The 25,703-nt window shown below is 38.9% G+C and overlaps 1 protein-coding gene across 1 annotated transcript in view; it reads left to right on the top strand.

The window, feature by feature from the left end:
- Window positions 1–20,005, top strand: part of khdrbs2 (KH domain containing, RNA binding, signal transduction associated 2) — a 51,125-nt gene extending 31,120 nt beyond the window's left edge. The window contains exons 5-9 of the mRNA XM_040139808.1: window positions 5,353–5,480; window positions 7,724–7,907; window positions 17,925–18,007; window positions 18,886–18,944; window positions 19,911–20,005. Coding sequence (XP_039995742.1) covers window positions 5,353–5,480; window positions 7,724–7,907; window positions 17,925–18,007; window positions 18,886–18,944; window positions 19,911–20,005 — 549 coding nt within the window. The remainder of the gene's footprint in view (window positions 1–5,352; window positions 5,481–7,723; window positions 7,908–17,924; window positions 18,008–18,885; window positions 18,945–19,910) is intronic.
- Window positions 20,006–25,703: the final 5,698 nt, after the last annotated feature.

Here is a 25,703-nt window from a genome sequence, read left to right as displayed (position 1 = left end):
TTTTATCTGACTGCAAGCTTTATCGGTCATTGAAAGGACTGGGAAAACAAAGCTTGTCTTAATGGGAGCACTCAGATCTGCCGTGAAGCAAAATCTGACTACAGAAATGCTATTGGTCCTGTCAGCTCGGAGATATAGTACGCATCAGAGAAAGGGGGAAAAAAAAGCAAACGGGAACCTAATCAGTGGACTACTGTGTACAGGCTGAGAGTGAGAAGTACTGGAGAGGGACAGGCGATCCTGCTCTCAGCTGGATGACCTTGTGGCCATCTCAGGCCAAACTGCGATGGGGAGCATTTTGGCAGATAGAGGATGGCACAGATGCTTGAACAAGATACGTGGCAGTAATTTGTTTTTGCATAAAGTCAAACAAATTATGACTGCTATTAGAACTGACACAGGTCTGCTTGTTTTTACCTTTAATGCAGTTTACTCTATCCACATGCTCCCAGTGAAGAGGCCTGTGCAGCAACACTTAAGGCTGGTCTGGGTTTGCAGAGGAGAATACTTAATGCACGTCATTATCTGCATTATTATCTTCAGCATAGATCCAGAATGTGCAGGTGTGCTTAACAATGCAGGGCCAATTTTGCTGTGGAATGAGGGAGTTGCGATTTGTGTTGAGTTAACATTGAAAGTAGCAGATTGGGTTCTCGAAAAGTACACAGTATGAAAAATATATTCAAATCACAGGTATGGGAAAAGTATCAAACTATTTTTATTATACTTGTGCAATAGTAGAAATAATAGCCCCGATCCTTCTCTGTATTTAATATCAAAGCATCCATGGTCAAGAGACAGCACAAAAAACTGAAATGCACAAGTCCAAATCAGGATAGATGAAGATTAATAAATGTAAACTTTTGGTATCACCAAATAAGGAATTGAAGTTCAGATCTACACCCAGCTGAGTTCTTTTGTTAAGAAATGAAATAAGCAGCTCCCGCTGCGTCTGTGCCTCTGGGTCAACCAGCCTGATGTGCTTTTAGGAGGATAAGAACATCTTTCAGGAGGCTGTTATGCAAGACAGCGTGTACTATGAAGATTTTAAAGTCCCTCTTAAGATGAAAGAAAATACAGAAGCTGGCATCTTCCTGGCATCTTTTCGGTGCTGTGTGCTTCCATGAACCACGTCTACTGCGCACTGTAACAATTAATGGTGTCTCCAAGAGGTGTGAAGTGGTGAATCTAAATACGCAACATGCAAAATAAAATTTGACTTCTTTAAGTCTCCTATCCCATTTATTTGAAACAGTTTGAATAAATATAATAATAAACTGTGTCCTTTGACACTATTAGTCAGAACCATTTGTTTGTGTATGTGTATTTTAAGGAGTGAAACATATTTATTGTGCGAGGGTGCCATTTCTGCAATATGACTGTATGTCTGTGAAATCATATGTCCCTGCAAATTGCATGTTAATGTAGACCTGTGTGCCAGCGATGTAAGGGAACGCATTTTAATAAGCCCATCCAGCAACGCGGACATGACACGACCTGAACTGTGTGAGAGCATTTTCCGAAACATGCCGTTCTTTAGATATGAGAGGGTTGTGAGGTTATCTAAATGGATCTGGACGCTAGGAGTCCCCTGCATCAGATGATCTAATACAAGATACATTTTGACACAGATTTTGTTTGCTCTTGGAAATTGAAATCAGTTCAATCACCAACACCATGTGCCATAAATCTGCTCAGTCTCTGAATATACGGTATATTATCACTGAATCCTTACCTCTGTCCTCCAAAGAAACCAGTGCATCTCCTGATGTACATCCATCTGACATGTTATGTGATAATAGCGATCTCATTATAGTAATAAAAATAGTGTGGATCAAATAGTCCCTGTAGCTAGCTTGAGTTCACCTAAAATGCACCATGTTTGGGAACACAACAATCTTAGACCACATTAGCAATCCAACAAAGGCCAGAAGATATATTTAAAAACTGGCATTGATTTGTTTTGTTCTGTTTAATATTTTGTTTCATTTGGAGAAATGTATTTACACAGTAAAATCACATCACTTGATGCCTCAAGGTTTCAGGGGAGGTCTGGCTTGACAACATCTCCTTTACTCAAAGATTAAATCCACTCAGATTGATTATCCAAAAATGCAGAATAAATGTTAGTGTGTATTTCTTACCAGAAAAAAGTCAAAGGATATATAAATATAGGGTCCTTTAGCCAACAGACTCATATCACTGAGACAGACAGACAGACAAAATGCACAAGACAGGAAATCGGTCAACACAGCCAGTAACAGAGACGTGTAGCAGGTCGACCCCAACACAAGAGTGACCGGTACCGCCATGCTTCGTGTGTTAAAAGTCAAACTTGTGTACAAGGTCATGCATGGTCAGAATTCATCTCAGTGAGCAAACACTCTGACCCGAGAAACTTCAGCATGGGGTTTATCTCTGTATACTCACGTTAACGCCTCTGTCAACAGTCAACTTTTACAAGCTATGGTAGATTTGTTGTGCTTTGGATAAGCTGCCAACTTTCCAATTAAAAGCTCTGCCAGTCTCCTCCAAACCAACAGAACACTGTGGGCCTTATTAATTCACTAGCAAGAGTAGCACACGTGTGCAGTATGTCTGGAAATGTTTTGAAAATCTAGCATGAGGATTTATTTTTTTCTTCTTCTTCTTCTTCCGTGACACGTGGGTGTGAAAAATTTCAGTTACAAAATCTGTTCATCATATTTTCCCTGTATGACAGTATCCTTTTAGTTTTAGGTGAAGAGCTGTGAGAAGGTGACATCCTCTGCATGTTCTCCCACCTGTTTTTTCACTTTCTGCATGTAGAATTCAGGGTAGAGTATTACTGTGTGAGGAAAATGATGCTGAAGCTTGGTATTACATGTGTAAGGTGTAGAAATATGCAGTTCTTCGGTACATACCATACAGTCTACTCTGATCACAGTGTCACTGGTTCGGTTCTGACCAAGGATCTTTATTGCGCGTCATTTCCCTTCTCTCTCCCATCATTTCTTGTCACATATTTACAGTCCACCTTTGAACAAAGGCTAAATGCCTAATTTGGCATCATTGATCCAAGATTTTGCTCTGTGTAGGAGAATATCAAACAGTTTTGGTACCATTTAGTCCAAGATCAAAGTCGGGATTTTAAAGTTCCCCTCCAGACATGTTTTACGACATGTAAAAATACTTGAAATGCCTACGTTTGAAATCATTTGTGTCTGATTTTCACAAAAAAAAGTTCCCTCATTGAAAAATCTGGAGTCTGTGAATATACAAAGTTCAAGGGTGCCCCTGTTTCCCTGTTTAAATTCACTGTGACTCACCAAGACACATTCTGTGTATCCTCGAGGTTTAACAAGAATGTTGAATGCATTTCCTTCCTCATAAAACGTTTTCAAAGATGATTTTTCTTAAAAGTTTGAAACCTGCAGTGTTTAATTCCATGTTTACTGGCTTGCATTCCTCTTCTTCAGTGCGATTGTTGGCACATACCTGTTGATCGGTGGAACAGTGGGAAACCACTGGCTGGAATGTGTATCGCGTCACTGAAAAGTCATTTTTAAGTTCATTTATTAAGTTCCCACATCGCACTTGTATATCGAACCACAATTGGCTTCCAAACAATTTGTGATGTCACAAAATCACGCTCATATGCACATGTCTTATGCCCTCCTCAAGGTAACCGCAGAGAAACTTTCCTCCTTCAGCAGAAGAATTCGAAAAAGAATTTTAGTGTCTGCACATACATCATCCTGCACAGTAAAGCTCAAACATCCAAGTTTACAAAAAAAAAAAACATTTACATGTACAAAAAAACATTTATGATGGGACAGGGACTCTCTGAGATATCGTGGTTAAAGCTGAAAATGAGCAGCTCATGCTGAAAAGACCCACCAACATTATCGAGCTGAATAAAAGCTCCTGAAGAGAATTATGAATTATTACACGAAAAGCGTGATCAGAGATTTTGCTAAAGTTGGTCTCTGATAAGGAACCTACAAGAGGAGTTATTTTTCACACATTTAGACAATAAATTAGTTTCACCATTTCAAAATTCTTTAAATCTTAGAAAAAGTTGAAAATTTGATTACATTCAGTGTTAAAACTATGCAAATCACAGAGTGGGCAAATACTCTGCTGTGGCTCATGACTAAGTGTGGTGTAGGTGGGCTTATAGATAAAACATAATGGAATATACACAGAGGAGAATGAGAAGGAGGCTGTAAAAAAGAAAATGTGACAGTAGTTCGCCAGAATGTTATAGTACACTGTATATGTGAGCTGTAATCTAACTCGCGCAGAACTTGCACACCCATTAATGTTATCTAGTCCCTCATTTATCAGTGCACTCTGGACAGAATCGTATTTCATGAACGAGTGATGATTAAAGCAGGGGAAACTGTTTTCAACTCTCATGCTGTCTGACATTTCCTGAAACTTACTGTACGACGAAAAAGTCACACTTTGTCTGTAATAAGCTCTACATGTTTTAAAAAATTTGTTCTGGATGAGGTAAGTGTTTTTGGGCTCGTTTGCTCTCAGTGCATGACACCCACTCATGCAGACGGGAACCAAGCAAAAAAGCTACAAAACACGGCCGTCGAAAACATAGACAACCAAAGAAATCAGTTGTTTCCGCCATTGCTTTGTTGTCATTACAAAAACATTTTGTCCAGTGTAGCAAATCTTGTGGGTTTGGCTTAAGAGTTTCTGAGAAATAAGCCTGTTTAGCTTTCAGCAATGACAAGATAATGGATACTGCTTTTTCCACTCCTCTGCTCCTGTGTATTGATCCATATCATGTTTGATAACAGGTTGAGAATAATTGTCCAGACACAAGATAACAATATTCCACACAAAGTTGTTGGAACCATCAATTACAGGCTGTGTGCCAACAAAAGTAAAGAATATTTTTATGTTCCTTTAAAGGGAGAAGAGGAGTTTTTTTTTAATGTTATTTCCTTTTTATGTCCTCTCTGCTGTCAACATAAATGTTTATGAAACGACTTGGAAATCTTGTCCTGATTTTGTAGGTTAGACATTATTTTGTCTTCCAGCCATCCAGGAGGCAATTTATTGTCAGAAAATCACACTAGTTCTGCAGAACAGAAACAGAGAAAATGCTTTTTCCCTCTTTCTCTTTTATTAAATGGAAACTGCAAACAGTGAATCTTCTTTTCCTACATTACTAACCCCCCCCCTCTGGAACGCCATATATTTCCTGTGTGTCTCAAGATCATTTTGATTTGATGACATTTGCTGCTGTTGTGAGCATCTGTTGCAGTCAGAAGACAAATTTCCTTGTTTTTTTTTGTTTTTGTTTTGTTTTTGTTTTTTAAAGAGACATGCTGTTTTCTGTTCCTGCAGGACTATAATGACGAGATCAGACAGGAGCAACTGAGAGAGCTCTCCCTGTTGAATGGCGGTGACGAGTCGAGCAGAGGGAGGGGTGCACAAGGGAGGAGCGTACGACCAGCAACCACAATATCCACAAGGTACAGTGCCAGTTACAGCTGGGTAAAATGCCGGCCCGAAAGAAGCTGAGTATTTTTGTGAAAACAATAATCAAGGCTTCTTGACGTTGAGAAATTCTGAAGGGTACCCTTTTTTTTTTAAAAAGATGCGAGGGAGGAAATGTGGCAATCTTCCCTCAAAGTGCGTCAGCAGCAAAAGCCAAAATTTGTGCTCAAACTTCGTTGGCTATGTTGTAAAGACTGAATTATTTCAGTTGCACATGTTATAAAATGAATATGTATTCACTGTTCCTATATCGGGAAAAAGTTACATGGGTATTCCACCGATTTAGTGTTGCACTCTCATAATGTTGGGGAACTTGCAAGCGACAGATGAAACAAAGCAAAACAAAAACAAAACCAATAATCAGAATTGATCCAACTTCAAAGTCTCGAGCCAAATCCAAGATAACCCTGACTTCTTTAGAAGTACAGGAATGACATACATGTGATAGGAATGACAGAAACTCTTATTTTGACATTGTTCGCGCAGAATCTTTATGAAAAACATTATGAGATTCATAAGCGAGAGCACAGTTTCTGACTTTGATATCTTTAAAAAATGTAAGTTTTTTTTCAACAATTATGATAAAAAAATAAGCTTCAAGAAATGTATTTGACTAATTTAATTATAGTACTGGCAAAATACTTCACCCACAAATCTAAATATGCAAACTTAAAACCCGTGTATTTGGTACTCGTTGATAAAAATCAAACATCAAATGATCATCCGTGCTCTTTTTTTAACGTTTGTTATGTAGAGACATCCCCCTGGTTTCTGTTAATGGGTTGTTTCTCCACATAAAGTTGAGATGGAGGGAGAGCAAGAGAGCAAGCTCCCATGAGCCACCGAAGACATAATACAACTGTTGTTACAGGCTGAGTAGTGGAGTACCCCTTTAATCTCACAAAAGGAGTCAGCAGCTTCGGCTTTATACAGATTTGTTATTAATTGCAATATGATGTGTAATTTTGCACTTAGTGTGCAGTGTTATGAATGACGAATAAATATTTTTAGAATAAAAAAGGAAGTACTCACCTTCATGGTGACATGAAGGTGACATTTCAGTATTTCATATAAACTTATTCTCCTCCATATGTTGTAGTTAATCATTTTAAACAGTATTTTCCTTTTTAATTTTGTTCCATTTATGTCCTCTTGATAAACAAATATTACTTGTTTTCCATGTACTGCAGCTCAAGCACCCACAGCAAAACTTAATGATACTGAGCATCTGATTGGCTTAGCCATGCATGAAGCAGCTCGTGTGAAACGCCTACCTCTTCCAGTCGCCTGTATAGTTCGTTTTTAGCGCACATCGTCCGTAATCTACCTGAGCCGTGGTGGTCCCCCAGGAGTGAGCAGGTACAGTTTGCCATGGCAGCCTGGCCTAATTCAGGCAGCACATGTAGATGCTCTAAATCCAGCAGCAACATGGGACGCTCCCAATTTAAAGTCACCACCACCACTTCCATACCCAGATTTTCTCCTTATGGCACACCGATAAGCGATTATTGTAAATCTCCATGAAAAATATGCACCAGTAATTCCCCTTTGAGTGCCTGTATTTTTGGATCACAATGAGCTACCACCTAGTAAAAGATGTGCCAGAGGAAGAAAGCGCATCCTAGCCCACCTACATCATGCTGCTGTTAAAATGTAACTTAGCAGACAATAGATGGCTTTGCTTTGCACTAAATCCACCGTGCAATCCCTGTGGTGTTCGTGCAGTCCTGCTGCTGGACAGGCGCAATTCCATAAAAGAAACAATCCACCCTAAATTCTTGGTGCCTGCCCAAGTCCTTTGGCCTTTAATGTATTTCTGTTGGTCAATACTAAATAAGTCTGTGCTCATTTTGCACACTACACCTGTTTGACTGCAAGCTGAGTGCATTCAGTGGATTCAGGCAGATGGAGCTGTGATTTTGGACAAACACGGGCATGACACAGCTCCATCGTGTCGTTGAAATAACCACGCTGCATCTTACGGGCATGTTTTCATAGCAGAGAAAGACGAGATGAGCCTCAGTGCCAGCAGACGTTACAACCAACCTCCAACTGTGGCAGCCTGCACATATGCAGCAATAAGAGGGATTTAACAGATTTCTGACTGTTTTAATTCCACTTTTTCACTGAAACCACCGCAGCTTATTTACACGTGTTGTGAAGTAAGACTCTTATGGGCAAATTGATGCCATGTCTGCCCTCCTGTTTGCTCTACCAGGGGCCACAGGGGCACAGGAAGGAGTGCAGCAGCACCTCGGGGGACAGCAGCAGCGACACACAGCAAACTTCCCACGACTGTTTTAACAAGGGAGTTACAAGCTCCGAGAGCCAGGGGGGCGGCAGGGAGTGCTGGATACAGGGTCCCGCTGTTAGCAGTCACACATGAATCGTATGACGACTATGTAAGTCCAATCCTCTTTGCACACACTGAGAAGTATAGCTGATAGTAATTTCACTTGAACTGTGTGTAAATCAGACTCGGTTTAATCCCCTTTCATGTGATCTGGATGAGTTTTTCTTTATACGGAGAGGTAAGGCTTTCAGGGACGTGTTTGAGAAATTAGGGCAAGCAGGAAATTACTTCAAAATATTTTTTTATTTAATTAACTTCAATTTTAAAAGCATACTGTACATTTTGTAATGAATTTGGATCCTCTATGCAGCCCTTAGGTTTCCATTTACATCAGCATAAGGCTAAAATCACCTCACTTGACTTAAACATTGCTCAGGGTAAGTAATCCATCCCAGTGAACGTTACATCGCCTTCATCTTTTTGTTGATTAGTTGGGTTATCAGTGAGTGAAATGCATTTGCAAGCAGGGATTATTTTCACTTCATCCTGTTTATGTTGCTGTGCAGATTTGCAGATAAATATTATACTTAACTAAACAATGAATAACAATTAATTATGCTAATTGGATACATTAGTTTCTATAGTTCTTTTCTGCCTATTAAAAGTGTCGCGTCCCCTGAGCTTGCTTGTCACCACCGCCACTTTTATAAATTTTCTCCAACAGAAGAAGCATTCTGGTGTGGGACAGCTGGCTTTCCCTGTCCACAAAAAGCTGCAAGCCAAATATCTTTCAGTGTACGTATTGAATTTAGTTCTGTCGATTGGCTCAGGTTCAGTCATCTTAGACTGCGATGTATCAGCTTTGGGCTCTGCTCACAGCGACAAATCTTTCCATCACTCGCTCTGACAGTCATTGAGGGTTGAAACTCGGTTGTGATTGGCCAGAGCACCCCGAGTGACAGACACACAGAGAGGGCCAGCAAAGAGACTGACAGGGACGGTAAAGACTTTATGGATTTTTTTGGTACCAGCAGCAAGGCACCAGGACAAATCCCGGAAGGCTGTAGGTAGTGCCTTGACCAGGGCTCCTTCAAACATTTGTTCACTTCACTTAAAATAATGCTGGGATCCATATTAAAAAAAGAATCGAGGCCCTGGTTAAAAGTATGCTTGTCCTCAGATCTTGGAAATTTCCCAAGGTCATTTTGTAAAGATTGCACAAGGTGAGCTCTAAGTTTCATCCAAATGAAAAAAGGCAACACTTTTACCAGTCTATTTCCTCAGAGCCTTCCTGCTAAGCAAAGCCCCCATGTGTGCTGGCAATTGAAGATTGGGCTGTCTGCATGGGGAAATGCACAAGCGCAGTCTCATTACCAAACCAAATTGAGTTCTGATGTAGAGCCTGTGTATTTCTGATGAGTGAGAAAGCGAGGCATTTCTTCTCTTTGTAATTGGAGGTTGGAAAGGAGGGTGGGAGCGCAGAGACTAGGGGATTATGGAAAGATGAGTTTGTCCTGAACATTTTCTTTCCTCATATCTCACTTTGCTATTTTTTTCTACTACATTACACATTTTTCTCTGAGCATGTTTCCAGAATGTAGCAAGACCTCTTTATGCCAAGGACCAGGTTTGGTTGGGTTTTTTTGTTTTGTTTTTTTTAATCACTGCTGTATTGCTTGTTGTTATTCCACTACAAGAATCCTGCACTGTACAGTCTACTGAAACACAATAATAGATCAGCAGCAGTAGATGCGTCTTTGTTGTTACATCCTGTATTTTTCTTTGGATAGATACTGTATGTACTGTAGTCTGTATGGGTATCGTATAGATTTCTCTGGAGACCGCTGACTGATGGACTCTGTCAAACTGTCAGTCTATCTCATAAAAGAGATGCTGTGAGAATATCCATAATTGCATCTAATCGAGGGCGGTATTGATCTAAAACTCCAATGGAAAGCATGAGGAAGCTGGTAGTTATCACATATCATTGTTTGCTTTGTAATTTATGACATCCTGTTTTCTCTTTATCCTTCTCCCACAAATCTCACCTTGCTGTATCCAGCACTCGGTTTTCTTTGTTCCTCACAGAGTGCGGTTCCTTGTACGATGACTCAAGTTAGCTCTTACCACTCAGGGGCACAGACTGCTGGCCATCACTCACTGAGACCACATAAAGCAGCCCTGCCAAAAGCAAAATCTCAGGCGAGATCTCCCTTGGAGTTTTTTAATTCCGTTAAAAAAACAAAACCAAGAATAAATTGATCCTACCAACAAGTATTATCAGTGTATACAAAGCCTGATACATCTTATTCCTCTGCTTATTTAATCTATTGTGTCCCTAAAACTCTTAAAAACTGTCAGCCGCACCGTTGCACTCGGTGACATTTTTCACCGTCACAATGAACATGGGCAATGCCTCTGTAAAAACTTACTACAGCACGAAATGTGTGTTAATCCGCAGCTGAAAAAAGTCCCCAACAAAAACACAGTTTACTCCTGTTTGAGTAATGCTTGCTAAAATCTAGAGAGTCCAGCTGTTTTAGCAAATGATTTAGCCCTTTCTTTATTAATTAACTTAAATGTTACTTAAGTGTTGCAGAAATGTTACTAGGTCTCTCCTAATAAGATTGCCACTGTGACTGTGTAAAAGTGACCAGAATGCTTATTCAGACATGAGACAAGCATATTAAATTGCCGTCAGATTAACGTTAAGGGGTCCATGTCTGAAAGGGGCTTAAATAGTTAATTACCAGTAATTATTAATCCATTAGTTGGGGGAAATGTTTTTTCTTTGGATCAAATCATTTTAATTCCACTTTCATATTTATCTAAACAATGGTAGTTTTATGTAAATATGTATTTGAGGATACAGTTCTGTTCCTCCTTTTTATTAAAAGCTATAAGCTACTTGATTGATATTTTACTGCAACATTTTACCAATATACTGTTCGTGGATTATCTTCATTATACTGAAATTCTAAAAAGGACACCAGATAGTATGACAGAAATCTATCACGTGACTAAATCTTTGATGCAGCCACTTTTTTGTTTCCTGCATCGCAGCATTTTGGAGTTACATTGACCCTCGTGCCTTTATGTCATCTTCTGCCAGAAACCAATTTTTATAGGATTGCTTATTCATAACCAGCCCATACACATGTACATATAAATGCATCCTGTAGTTTGCAATCATTGTTTAGTGAATGAATGACGGACTGATGTTTACGCCTCAGTTTGGGTTCCCATAAATATCTGCTGAGGAGCAGTTCATCATGCAACAGAGGTTCCTCTGGAGACTGTAGTGATTAATGGACTCTGTCATGCTGTCAGTGTCGTAAAACTAATACAGTGACAGTGACCATTATTGTGCCTCGTAACGGATAGCAACGATTCAGAAGTGAAGTGGATTGCAGTGCTTCACTGTGGAGAGACTTCAGTATGCGTAAATGGGGTGAGCTACAGATATTTTTACGAGTTGAAGTGAGCATTATTTTGTTAGTCTCATCTTTCTGGGCTGATACTGTTTTTTAACAGATTTGTCACCTGTTGTCGTATGAAATCCTTCTTATCCAGAGATTGGCAATTGTCAGGCTTTAAATTCTGGTTAAAGATGTTAACATATCGCAACAGAAGTGCCACCAAATCTTCTCCTGTGTGTCTGGTACATGTCTCTCTGATGCACTTAAGTGCGAGCTGGCTTCAAAGATTCAAGGTACAGTATATAACTGGTCAACCTAAGCACGAGGCTGTTTCTTGCTTTGCGGTTTACCATTAGGTGCCTGCAATGTACCACACCATGAAATGGCTTCCGGGTCATTTTGATAAACACATTTTGAGGCAAACATTATTAAAAATATAAACACGTAACGATGGCGTAGCTTTTTTAAAGTATTTGACAATTGTTTGACAGATTCATTACATTAAAAAAAGTAAGCAGTCAGCCACCCATCTTCATAAGGCTGCACAAGGAATTTCTCATCTGTACTATAATGTGAAAGTGCTTAAAATAAAGATGTTATCCAGTCAAAAGAGGCCTGTTTGCCACTGATAAGTTATCAGTTATTTCAGCAATCAGCCAATTTCTTTTTTTTGTAAAACAGTTTTATTAATTGTTTTACAATTGTACCAGAGAAAATGTCTTTCCACTATTGAGCTCTTATAGTACAGTACGTCATCCGATGTGGCACTGTTTTTCATTCTATGTATTTTCAATGCATTTATAAAAGGTTTACGGCTTCCACTTAAAGCACTGCTGGAGTTGGTATACTGCTTAAGGTTGTTGCAGATCATGTGCAGACATTAGTTTTAGTTTCAGTCTGAAACATGAGAGAGTCGGTATTTCAGTCTGCCTCTTGTAATTATTGAAGTATGTCATTTTAGATGTAGTGCTGAGGTATACTTGAGAAGATGAAGGTGCTATTGAATTGCGCTAATAAGCCTGATTTTGTGACTTTTTAAACAAGCGTTAATGAATGAATGTTACTAATCCCCTAGAAAGAGCAGTAGTGAGACATTTCACTGTCATCAGTAACAGCTCTTCCTAGTGAAAAGTGCAAGGGGAGAGCAGAGGCAGATTAAAGATGTGATGGATGACATTTTGTATAGACTGGGACCATGGCCGCAGTTTAATGTTAAAGATCAAAACCCGTCTGGATCAAATCTTATCTTTTAATGTCAGGGCCGATGAAGAGAAGAATCTGAGAGTGATACAGGATTCTGTCCCTGACAGCAGACAATGAATTGTACAAATCGCTGGTAAAAATTGAAACACATGGCTTGGTTTTTGAAACCTGAGCCCTGCAACCATACCGAGGCTGTGCAGGAAATGCCATAATGTGATTAAACACAGAGCTTTGGGAGGCTTTGAAGAAAAAAAAAAGCCTAATCTATCTACTGCGAAAAAAGCAAAAGGACATCCTTTTGAAATGGGCGAAAAGTCTCCCCATATCATCTATTTCTTGAACATAAAAGATGCGTGAGATTTGTAAGGTTCTGTATATCTCTTGAAGGAGAGCAGTTTCTCCGGCCACCTTTAAAGACGGTATGCACATCTCTTGTAATTGCTTTATAACAATGGACTCAGGTACACTGCTGAGTTCACATTTGTTAGATTAATTATGGAAATTCTCCATGCAGAACTCCCCTGTTTATTAAAACAGATTTATGACACACACACTTCCACTCGATTATTTAATAGAAGAATACCTCGGGTAGAAAGCACAGTGGCCTCAGCTGTATCGTCAGGGACCGACGCTGCTGGTGAGGGGAGAAGCAAACAGATGCAGTTACATCTAATACTAAACTCTGCAAGCACACCAAGTAATAATATTTGAATAGTGAGAACGCCTTGTCTGATTTGTTTATTTTGTTCTTCAGCCTCCCTAAAGCCAATATGACAAACATGATATTGTTTAATGTCACTAAAGTAATCAAGGTTCAATCTCATCATCATTATTTCCTATGCTATAATTTACCCTTTTCTCAAATATAACTATGGCACAATTGGAGTAGATAGATTCAAAAGTAATCTCCCGCTTTAAGTGTATAACACACAACAAAAGGTGCCTGCTGATTGAATTTGCACAGGTAGAAAGCAGCGAAGAGTAGCATCTATTCACTGAGACAAAAGGCTGCAAATCTCATTTTCCTCCCCATTCTGCTGCGTGGAGAGGCTTTCACAGGCAGCTCCCTACGAAGATCAGTCACTGTCAGGGGACATACAGGTTGTCAATTGATAATGAAGCACAGTGCTAAGGGCCTTTAGGTTCTTGCCATCCTAATTACAATGAGCTAGGACTCTCCACCCTTGTGTTAACATTTGATTTATTTCCTCCGCCTTGTTATAAAGGACCAGTGTTAATTGTTTTTAAAGATGAGTGTCAAACTAGAGGAAACAAGCCTCATTAATTAGGGGCCTGTCTATTTACAGATGGTACCTTGTCCAATTGTGAATGCAAGCTGTATTGTATGTCAAAATAGTACTACGGTCAGCAGAAAGAGAAGCCATTGTGGCGAATATTGAATGTTTTCTTTAAGCTGACGCTTAATGTTGTTAAGGCTTGAGCATACATTACATTTGTTGTATAGCTTCTACCTAATATTGTTCATCTGTATTGTCCATGTTAAATATTTCAACAAATAAATAAATAAATCAATGTTCATATTTATATGAATATTTTTTCCAGAGTGTTCAACCGCATCTCATTGTCTTCCTCAGCATTCAGAGTTTGGTTGTGCCTGGCTGTCATGACAAATCTCATCAGTCTAATTTGTCATCATACATTTTTGAACATATACAGTTCTAGTTCATCTGAAGTATCATTTCGAAATTAATTCAAAAATGGATGCCAAACGAAGAGTACTGCTTCAACAGACCATTTATTAGCACTATGGTCAGAGTTAGACTTATGCACAAGGGACAATTGTGAGCGTAACAAATGATTTGAACGTGCAAGAGGTTTGTCTTCTTGCACGTTAGGAGAAAAACATTTATGAATGAGACTCACTTAAACCTCTGAGTAGAATTCTGCCCTCAGAAATCTAGGGAGCCTGATATTGGGTCGGTTCGGTTTACTGTGATCTGATCCGACTCCATGTGGGATTAAAAAAACGAATGGTTAGAACAACAGATAAATAAATAAATAAATATGGGAATGACAGCATTTTCAGAATAGGCATGATGCAACTCTGACATACTGGCATGAATAAACTAGGTGATGGTAAGGGGATCGGCTGGATCCCCATAACTCAGTGTACAGTGCAGATCCACACGACCACAATAATTGAAACTGTTGACGAAACGATAAGACATGCAGACATAAAATATGTAAATCCCATGGTGTCCTAAATGGTCATTTTGTCGCCAACTGCTACTTACAGGGAGCAAAATTTTCAAAAGCTGACTTGTTTCCTTGTGTGAAGAAGACATGACCCTGACGACCAGATGTGGGTGTGTCCTGTTGCACCTTGCCAGTCAATAATGGTTGGCAAGTAACCTCCTGTGATTTCAAGTGCTCGGAAACCGTCAAAACTGCTGGAGAAAATTGAGAGAGCAGACTCAGAAGCCAGCGCGCACATGATTAGGACTGCATGCTCAAATGTAATTCTGCTCTTACAAATCTGTGCCCGGGCGCTGTCAAATGTTGACTTGCAGACTGAGTTGCTCTCAGAAATTGCTTTGTGCTCTCTCTCTCAAATCTTTTGACATCAATTTTACTTCCATAGACAGACCTGCCAAGCCTAGTTACCGTTGCTAAACTATGTCTGGACAATCACTGCTCAGGAGCTGGGTTTAGCAAACGGTCCATTGCTTACGTAACAATTATTAATATTACCCAGAATTCGGTCTAACACAATTTGACTTGCATTTACCAGCTTTTAAGTATAAAATAAAACTCAACAGTAAGTGGTGACCTAAGGTTTTAGTCAAGTAAAATATGGGAATAGTAGTTCTTTAGAAAGTGTATCTTGGAAAATAACATTTCCCGGATTCAAACACAGGAACTAGACAACTGCTGTGTCAGAAAATGTAAGCAGCAGCATGAGGAAGGTGTCAATAAAGAAAACTGTATTGATACCTTCCTCATGGTGAGCTGAGCGCACACACATCTCTCCAGTAAACGAACAACTACAAACAGTATGCTGGGCTAGGATGTGTCCAAATGAATCCAGTGTGTCTATTGTTTATTTAGTTATTTATTTTGTACAGCTAAGAACAACACTGACATTTTTATATACATCTAAAGGCTGCACAAATATTATGAGGGTTCACTGGTCAAAATGACCCTTTTTAAACCCGAGCTTTACGTGACTTCACATTCACATATTTCTCTATCGTAACGTTCGGTTTATTTTTATAATACATTTGACTGAAATTAATCCACTGATTGCTTTACAGTTATCCAGTGTGGAGCAATTTGTCATATGGGATTGCCAACAAAATGGTCAATTACTGAGATATGCAGGTCTCTGACTCTGCCTTTCAGGGGAAAGACTCATGCAAGAAAAGGAGAAGTACTGGATCCCTTGAACAACTTAATCCCTTACATAATCCTTCACTTTAATTTAGTCAAATTCACATTCACACAAATAAAGCCACACAGGAACCAGAGCTGTTTGAATCAGCATTATCCGACAGGAGAGGGAGAGTACATCAAGCACATAAATGTACTTGATGTCCTTCACACTGATGTGTCTGCTTTTGTGCCACAAAGCATTATCGAAAGCACACCACACCTAATGCAAACTGATATTATTCTATTGTTACAGGTAGATGTGGAGGAATAATGCGCTGTTGAGACCATGTCTGGCATAAACCGGCTCCATTGAAGCTTTCAACACATTTTATTCTTCTGATTTAAAATGTATTCGATCTCTGAAAAGAGCTGAACACTTGTATGTATCATGGCGGAGCTTGATTTGAAACATCACGCTTGGAAAGGATTAGAAGAGATTAGATCACGGCAGAAAAGAAACATAAGCACTTTAAACTCCACTAAACCTCCTTAAATGAGCAGGATCCAACAATTACAAGAGCAGACAATAGCAAAGTTTACCGTTCTGCACACACTTTGGACTTTCTCCAGCTATGGTGTTATTCAGGTTAAGCTGTTTACGTGAACCTTTGGTCTGCTGAGATTGGTACCGCTACTGTCATGAATAAACCATGTAACAGGATATTGTGTGGGGTACTTTCTTCAGACAGATCAAAGGTGTAGGTTTGGTTTTAAAACTGGGGAGTAAAATGAATATATTAATCTAGCAAATAACAAATTATCATGAACCTGGTAGTTGTGCAGTTCATAAAAAAGGTAGTGGTATGAAAATTATATAAAAATTAGAAATTACTGCTTTATTATTGAACTTTCCCTATTATCATTCTTAGTTCCCTTGATAGAGACCCAATCGTTTATGATAAATAGTGTTCCATCTAAATTCCGACAACCTCGTCTGAGAAGGCACAGCAGCCTGAGTGTTGCCTGACAGGCAAAACCCCGGGCAAAAGACCTCACTTTTTTTGACAGGTGAGGGGGACACGTCCAGCCAGTCCCGAGTGGAAATTGCATCCTTGAGTCCACCAGAAGTGAACAGAGGAAAAGACGGAGCAACCCTTGCTGAATTTGTCATGTTGTGTGAACATTATATGGTTTATGCAGATTGAGACAAAAGACAAAAAGTGAAAGGAGTGACATGTTTACACATCACAGTAACCAACTTAATGTTAGCGTATTTGATATTAGAGGCTTCTTAGGCAGCCCTTGTGGGTTTTCTTCTCTCAACGAGTTTTAATGTTTACTTGGATTGTTCCAAACCAGGTTACTTGCATAACTGGGTTGAGAACAGTGTTTTCTGTAGATGTAACGAGTCACTAACTGGATTAACAGGCTGGGAAAAAAAAGAGTCTGAGACACAACACAGAGATTTGTAATAGAGTAGCCGTCACACTGCAGACATTTTTTTTGCCCTGACGAGGACAACAACTGCATGTTGACAACTCATTCTCGTTACATAATGAAATTACATTACACATTGTCATTGTAAAATGCAAGACTAATACAGAATGAACTCCCTCTGTGTTGGAAGAGGAAAACAGCGCTATGTGTTTATGAGAAATATACACACAAAAGTAATATATAGGTGTTTTACCTGCTTTACAGCTGCACGGAATGGGGTCTTTCATTTTTTATGTGGTTACCAATAACTGGTGGCTGGAGGAGAGACGTGCAAAACATCTATACAATTGTTTATAAATTGAAGAGGCCTTTACTCTGTGCTGCATGCTGTTTAGCCGTTTTATTGTTATTGAACTTGACTGTAGTTACTTGCTGGCTTTCTGTGCTCGCTTCCTGAGTAGTTACTTATCAATAGTTGAGATCAATATTGCTGTTAAGACTCAGAGGGTGTCCATTAGGCTTCACTGGTGAGACATGTGCCCCTAAAAACCTCAATCAATAATCTTTGCTGGACATTCATTTTCCCTGCTTCCTCTTCAATGATGGACACAAAGTAATGGACTTTGCCTGTGGAACTAAGCATTGATTGTTTTTATATTCATCTCTAACCAGTTAGACTTGATAAAGATGAGGAGACAAGTCGACTTTAATGCTTACAGTCTGCTTCCTCGCAGGGCTACGATGATGGATATGGGGGAGAATATGATGACGAAAGTTACGGAGCCTATGAGGATAACTACAGCAATCAGTCAAAGAGGTGATTTTTTTTTTTACTCAGAAATGCTGGATAACAAAAAAAAGAGCCTTCTCTAGTCAATCAAACACTTTTTTTTCACTGTAACTTACAGCACAGCATGTGAAAAATGCAGGTGTCTTATGGATCATCATCATGTTTCCGTATTTCATCATTATATATGTTCATTAATAATAAGTTAAGACCTCCACTTAAATTACTTTGTTTACTCAGAACATTAAGCCTGAACTATTAATAAGCACCCTGTGTCTTTGTTAAAGAATAAGTCTGCTGATATTTTATATTTTTCTTACTGTCAACAAATCCCAAGAAAAGAAATGAAAAAAAAACAACATTGAATTGATCCAGCTAACACATCCTGTGTAGCACAGGCCTAAAATAGCTTATTCCTCTGTGCCATAGAGCTCCACTGTCATCCAGAAACTATTAAAACACATCAGTGAACATCATGGGCAACGCGGGCACCATAAATAATCCCGCATACATTGTTCTGCTGCTGTAAATACTCTGTGAAGCATTGAATGTGTATTAATCCGCAGCTGAAAATAGTCCCCAGCGAATGCACTAACAGTGTCCAGCTGTTTTTGGAAATTACTCAGCCTTTTTTTAAAGTGATATATTTGTGACCCATTTTTAAAGAATTATGTCTTTAGTAGGAATGAATGGGCTTTTGGGCATGGTAGACATGGTAGGCACAATAACAGCCTCCGGTGTCTGTTTGTTTGTTTACTGTATTGGGATGCATTGATTATGAGAAAAATATAGATAAATTCCAGCCCTATCCTGAAATTAGTCTTTCAGTAACCTTCCACATCTTACAAAGCCAAAAATATTAACAAATGTGCCTTTTTTTTGACTGTGATGTTTCCACTCTGATTTAGCATTTCAGAATATTACGAATATGGACATGGAACCAGTGATGAATCCTACAACAACTATGGTAAGAGCCGCTTATTTTCTACTTAGCAGAACTGTGGGCTGAACATCACTGATCCAAACATGAGTCAGGAACACTTTAGCAAACAACTTTGGACCTTCCTTAGACTATTCCTGACAAGAAAAAAACTCTTGGCCACACAATCTCGACCACTGTTGCGCTGATATTTAAAATATGTTTCACAGCAGGGAAACAAAGGGAAAAGCCTTGTGGTTCCAGACCACTTATAATCATCCTCACCCAGGGAGCCGCTCCTGCATGCTTCACCCTTCCTACCTTCCTGGCAGTAAAAAAAACAAACAGTAAAATGTGCCAGTGGAAGCTCAGGGGGCTAACCAATGCCTGTTGTAAGGGAGTGTTTCGCCTTTTGGATATGTGCCCTCATAGGCCCATTCCAGATTAAATTCATAAGCAAAGGAGTCTTCAAATTTCCTCAAACCTTTAAATAAAACCTGTAAAGCTTCAATTTAAGCAAAAATGTTAAAATCACCAAAAGTGGAGTTACAAGGTTGTCACAACAGCCGCAATAAGCTGGTTGCCACTGCAGGTTTGCAGGCTCATTCATTTTCAGCACAATGAATTGTGCACTGGGGTGTTGAGGTCGGCCCAAACATAAACCAAGGGGGCAATGATTTGATTTTCTGCTCCATAAACACTTTCTTATTTGGAAGCAGTGCAATGTGCCATGCAGCAGAGGTGGCCATCTTTATGTAATTTGGCTCTAAGGAAGGAGCTGCTGACAGTCAGATCTCAGTATTGGTCCAACAGAGGGCAAAGAGTTTATGAAATTAATTTTCTATGGAGCGGAGCCTCTGTAGCACCTGTGATAGAATTTGTACATTTGAATTTTCTTGTCTTTGGTGAAATGGGTTATGAGAAAGCTGAGCTCACAGTTTGAGTTTGTGGCATGAGCTCTCGGCACAGTGAATGCAGCGCTTTTCTACAATGTGTTTTTAACTGTTTTTGCAGAGGAGGAGTGGGCGACTACCCGTCCTAGTCTCAAAGCCCCTGTTTTACGGCTGACAAGAGGGGGCTACAGGAAACATCCCTATGGTAGATACTGAGGGTGCTCCAGATATGTGACCTCGAATTTCAAACTGTTTATATATTTTTTTTTTTAATTCCTCATAAAATGTTGTAGTGTTTACTTTTTTGTCCATCTTCTTCAGAAATTGAAATAAAAAAATAACCCCATATAGCACATAAATCCACAAAATCTAACATTGTTGCAGTATCCTGGTTTTTTTATTCATAAAGAATAGAGTCATTTTATGAAAAATACATAGAAGAAACCCATGTACAGGAAAGTTGTTCTTAAAATTGGCTGTTTAAATGCCCCCCAGTCCATCTTTATCCCCAAAAAAACGTTATTTTAGATTTTTCACATTAAACGGCAGATTTTTATATCTCAGATTTTGACAAATTAGTCTCCATTTATTGCCTTTAATGCAGTGATTATCAAGGTTTACTAGCCAACCCTCTGTAAGAGACTACACAATATTCTTGTCAGTCAAGATGAGTCATAACTTCTTCGCCGTGACTTGACCGAGACACATGGGAGACATGTTGGACTTGGACCAATCAGAGCTGTTCTGCTTTTCACAACTTGCTTGCAGTACATAGGAGGCTTGGGTCATCGTCACAGAACACACCACCACAGCTGTCAGACTAGGAGAGAGAAAAAAAGCCCCACCCTAGCCTGTCGGGCAGGACATCGCGAGACATCCCATGTCAGTTGACTTCTACTGTGACACACTACAAGACACATAAAACTAGTAAAAGTCCATTTTTTCCCCTCGCTTTTTCTGAGTTGCCCCTGCAATTCCACAAATACCCTGGAGTATGCCCTTACAAGGGCACACTCTACGGTACATTTTTCCTAATTCTTCACAGTGTAAGATATCAGCACACCAACCCTGCTTAGCTCATTTAAGGTCACCCAAAATTCATTTACAGGCAGGATGAGTTTTTAACCAGCAACAGCTGGGGAGCAAATGTGACGCTTACATCCACTTTAAAATCATCCTTTCTCATCTCCTTCACCTATCTCTGCATTTCACAGACTGTGGGCTCAGTCTGGTTTAAGTGGATCTTTTCCAGACTAATGCCTTATAGCGCAAACTTAACCTTGTGAGATCCAGAATGGCCTCTTGAGTTTTTTTTCCACAAACATAATCATTATTTGACAAAGTAAAAATAAATCAAGGGCAGTTTTGTTTTTTGTTTTTTGGTTAAATTTGTCTCTTGGAGCTGCAGATTTGTATTCGTCTGCAGAGGCTTCACTTCCTGTTTGATTCCAACTGTGGCTGGATTCGCAAAAATCATTATTATGGTAGCAGACAGAGAATCACACATTGCTCTGAAAACAAAGGACCTGATAAACTCCATGAAAGGCAACAGATGGAAACCAAACCTTTTCCAGAACTGAAGACTTGAAGGCAAAGTTACTAAATGTCCCAAACACTTCTTTTAAAAATGAGCTGATATGACAGACTAAAGTTAGCCTAAGTTACATTGTGATTTTAAAATGATATAAGATTGTGAGATCGTAATCGTGAAAACCACATTTTATTTTGTTTGGGTTGAAACAGTGAGCAATATACAGTGTATAATTTATAATGCGTACTTTGTTCTGTGTGTAATCTGTATTTGTACATAAAGTATTTAATAAAAACAACATAAACCCCAACACAGTGTGTAAGACTTTCTAAATAGGTGGCTATGGAGCTATAAATTGGTATTTTTTCTACAGTTTGTTAACATAAGCAAGGCCATTTGAGTTTCTTGTTTCTAAAACTTACCATCTGCTTTCAGGTAACAGCTAACTCGTTTCATAAAGAAAGCCCACCGACCTGTCCCGAATGAATTATTTGTTAAATTATTTATATTCCTGCTCAGTCGTCCTTGAATCTTTGATCACTTTTTCATTTAGAAACTAATACATTTCTTTTTTTTAATCCATTCTCTGAAGTTTTACATCATTAAACAGACTCTGATTGACACTGAGAATGATATGGAGTTAATAGAGGTAAGAAGTCCTCATATATTATCATAATAATGCCTTAAATGCGCTCAGCGTTTGAAGCCGCCTCATGAAGAGCATAATGGGCCATACAGGATGTAGATATTTGTTTTCAACCTCTGCTAGAATGTTATTCCTGAGTGAAAAAAAAAAAAACAGCACACTCAGTGAGTAGTGTCTTTTATCTGCAACTCATCAATGTTTCTGCTAACCTCTTTCTGCATTTCTGTCATTCAACCTGACAAAGCTGTATATGCACTGTAATTTTCCGTGCCTTAAACGTCAGCGCTGAAGTCCATTTAGCGATTTGAATTCTCTTTTGTGATTAGTACACCTGAAGCCTGGCTCTCATTAAGAGTGTAGGTCACGGGACTGAAAGGAAGACTAAACACTAAGCAGGTAACCCTAATAATAATACTAATTCAATCATCAAATGCTAACTTCCACTTAAAAAAAAGTAAACCTGCCCTTTTTAACCCCAAATAAATGTACTGTTGAAATTAAAGCCCCTAAAGCCCCCAGGAATTCAGCTAAACTGTGATAAAAGAAATAATAAATTTTAATAAAAAGACACTAAAATAATGCCCAGCAAACTAAACATCACCTCAGTTATATAAATAAGTTACAAAAATTTGCTCAAAACTCCTCATAAAATGTCATGATATTTATAACACCTTGAATCGGTTTACTTTTTTCACAGTGATGGAATGTAATGACTGGTCTGTGCTATGTATTGTACACATTGCATGCAGTCTGTTAGCCTATACTTGATTATTATTGATGATATATAGGATTGACATATTCTTTATCATATTGTTTTGCTTTTTCCTGTAGATAAAGAAACACCCTATGGTGTGATTTGGTCAAAGCAGAGAGGAATATAATAGGTGAGTGTATATATTCACCAGGAGTGTAGTCACACTGTCTCAGGCTCTACTGTATGCATGTATGCAAATGGTTTGTACGCATGTTTGTTGAAATCGTCGGCAGTCACCAGTGAGTTTAATTTCAACACTTAAATGAGACGTAATTAACAGGAAAATCTGCGGGTCTGTCGCGTTCGGCCTCCCTGACTGAATTCATCTTACAACCAGTTAGCAAAGACTTCAAAGGTTTACTAAGACTCAGAGCTAACTGTTTAGAAAAGACCGAAAGTTAAAACAAGTAAGTTTTTGTTTGGATCTCAAATCATAATTTACTACCGAACTTCTCCAGTTATGCTTTGTGACTGTTTTGTGAAGAGTAATATTTTCTTGCGGCTCGCTGCATGCACACTGTTCATAAAGGGTTGAAATACAATTTCCATCTCTCATAAAGTCGCCATTAAAGCTCATTTACATTCATTTACATCAGCCATAAGTGTTACAGTACGCAGTTTTTATAGCTCTGACAGCTCATTAAAAACACAATAAAGCATGGACATGCATTTAAAATAATAGAAACAAAAATGAATCTCACTAAAACTGCAGTGTGTTTAGAAATAGTTAATTGTCTTTAGTGGAACAACAGAGTAATGACTAGTTTCACAGTTTAAGTTTCACAGTGGCAGAAACTGAAGAACTCTGCAATACACTGTAGTAATTGAAAATAATATTTATTTTACCTATAGTACCTTCTATTACATACCCTCTTTCCTGTCAAACAAATGTATTTTTTTTTTTTATTCCTTCTGCACCATTTATTTGCACATTTTCTTTCTGCCATTCTGTAATATTGTATCACTGTGCGTGTAGTTTTTATTCCATAATCCCCACGGACAGATACATGGTGACCTACCTGTATTCAAAATTCATGCTCTTCCACTAACGTTATCCCAAAGGTGCAGTTCTTTTTGAAAATGTATTCAAATGCATACCCCCTTAATTGCACACTTGTGCTGATAATGCACAACGAGAATTATGAACAAAGCCGATCCAGAAGTTCAAGACACAGCATCAGTGGTTGTTTATCTTTGTCCTGTAAGGCGGCGATAAGTCATTTTTCTATTTTGTTACATGCACAAAAAGCCAGCATTTTTGCTGAGATTAGTTTTTTTTTTTTTTTTTTAACTGTAATATACTGAAGCAAATCTGTTGATTTTCACCGCAAACCCAGCAAGTTGTCGTCACTTTCAGTGGCCTGCAAGGATGGCTGCAAAGCATAGTAATAGGATTGAGTGAGACAACTTTCAGAGTTTAAGGATTTTTCTTTTCAACTTAAATGCCCTCTCATCAGTTTTCATCAAAATAAAATACTTGCTTACAAATGTAGAGCTTAAGACTTTTTCTGTTACAACAGGCTTCACTGAAGTTAATTCTTCATTCTGTGACCAGATATAATTCATCAGGAACAAAGAGTCGGTCGATAGTCATTTGCAAACAGTAGTTAACACGTTACAGTCTCAAGTGTCACAAGAGTAACTGTGTGGGCTTTGTAGTTATTCTGAGTGCGTGAAACGAAAGAGATCTTTCCACAAAAGAAACATCATTTAATTAAAGAACAAGTTCAGGAGGAACAGCCTTTTTTTGGCTGAAGCATTGTAACTGTAGACTTAATGAAAGAACTTTTATCAAAACTTTAGAAAAAAAATACTGCTTTTCGACAGAGAAACTGCAATAAAAACACAAGTTTCCATTTGTGTCCATCTCTCTTTTTCATATACTATTACATAATGATGAGCCAAAAAAAAAAAAAAAAAGCTATTGGCTTCTGATTCACCTCCCATCATAGTGGGTTGAGCTGTTTTGACATTGAAGCGCAGGAAACATTGCTGCTGTAGTCAGACTGGGCTGAAGTGCTGTTCAGTTGAATTGTACAATTTCAACACAGTCCCACTGCAATATATTCTCGTTCTGCAACAATGTAACGTGACTCACATCATGCTCCCATTGCCTTTTTGCAGAATGCTATTGTCTACCTGTGCTTCTTTCCAGGGCGGAAAGCACAGAAACCAGCTCCCAGAGGACCGAGGACTGTACTCAGCCATCAGACATGTCCGGGTCCTCCATCAGTCAGGAAAGTAGCTTGGTGTATATTTCAAGTTGTTCTCCATGAGGCACCTAACTATGAAGCTGTCTGTGCGTTGGAAAAGATTAACCGTTGAGGTTACAGGAAGAATTACTGTCACCTTAATGCAAAATTTACAAAGATGTCTACGATATGTTTGTTTTCCAAGGCTGTTTTTCTCAGGACAACATTACTGCAAATCAGCAGTGAGCGACAGCAATGCATTTTTTATTAAATACGTGTATAGAAAGAAACGTGCTCACAGAGGACATTTCAGGGAACACGGCCGTAAAGCAGTTCAGACACCATTGTTTAGAGGGATTCATGTTCTTCACAGAGGATTGTTGATTAATTCCAAGTCCAGTTTTGTTACAAGTGGAGAGGTTAAGATACTGCTGAGAATACAATGATGTTGAATAAATGGTTGTAATTGGATAATTGTAAGTAGTTGCACTCGTGATTTGCTATTTTCAAGCCTTTTGTGTCCTAAGTTTCCTCTGTGACTTGTTTCTTAAAACTTACTGTGGTGTTTATTTGCACCTATGAGCTGGAAGAGATCAGCGTTGCTAGAAGCCGTGTGTATGCCAGTGATGTTCATGCAGCCTTTGCCAGAAGCGTTCTCAGATCCATTTTCATAACAAGCCGGCCGCCAGCTCGAATGCAGCCAAGAGCTGAAATCCCAAAGCCTGCTACGGATGTTGATGCATTTCTTAAAGTGAATGCCACTGATAAAACTCCTCTCACATTCAGATTAC

The sequence above is a fragment of the Xiphias gladius genome, chromosome 11, assembly GCF_016859285.1.
Source record: "Xiphias gladius isolate SHS-SW01 ecotype Sanya breed wild chromosome 11, ASM1685928v1, whole genome shotgun sequence".
NCBI classification, from domain to species: domain Eukaryota; kingdom Metazoa; phylum Chordata; class Actinopteri; order Istiophoriformes; family Xiphiidae; genus Xiphias; species Xiphias gladius.
Note: the sequence above shows the minus strand (reverse complement) of the source record. Positions and strands in the feature narration are given on the sequence as shown.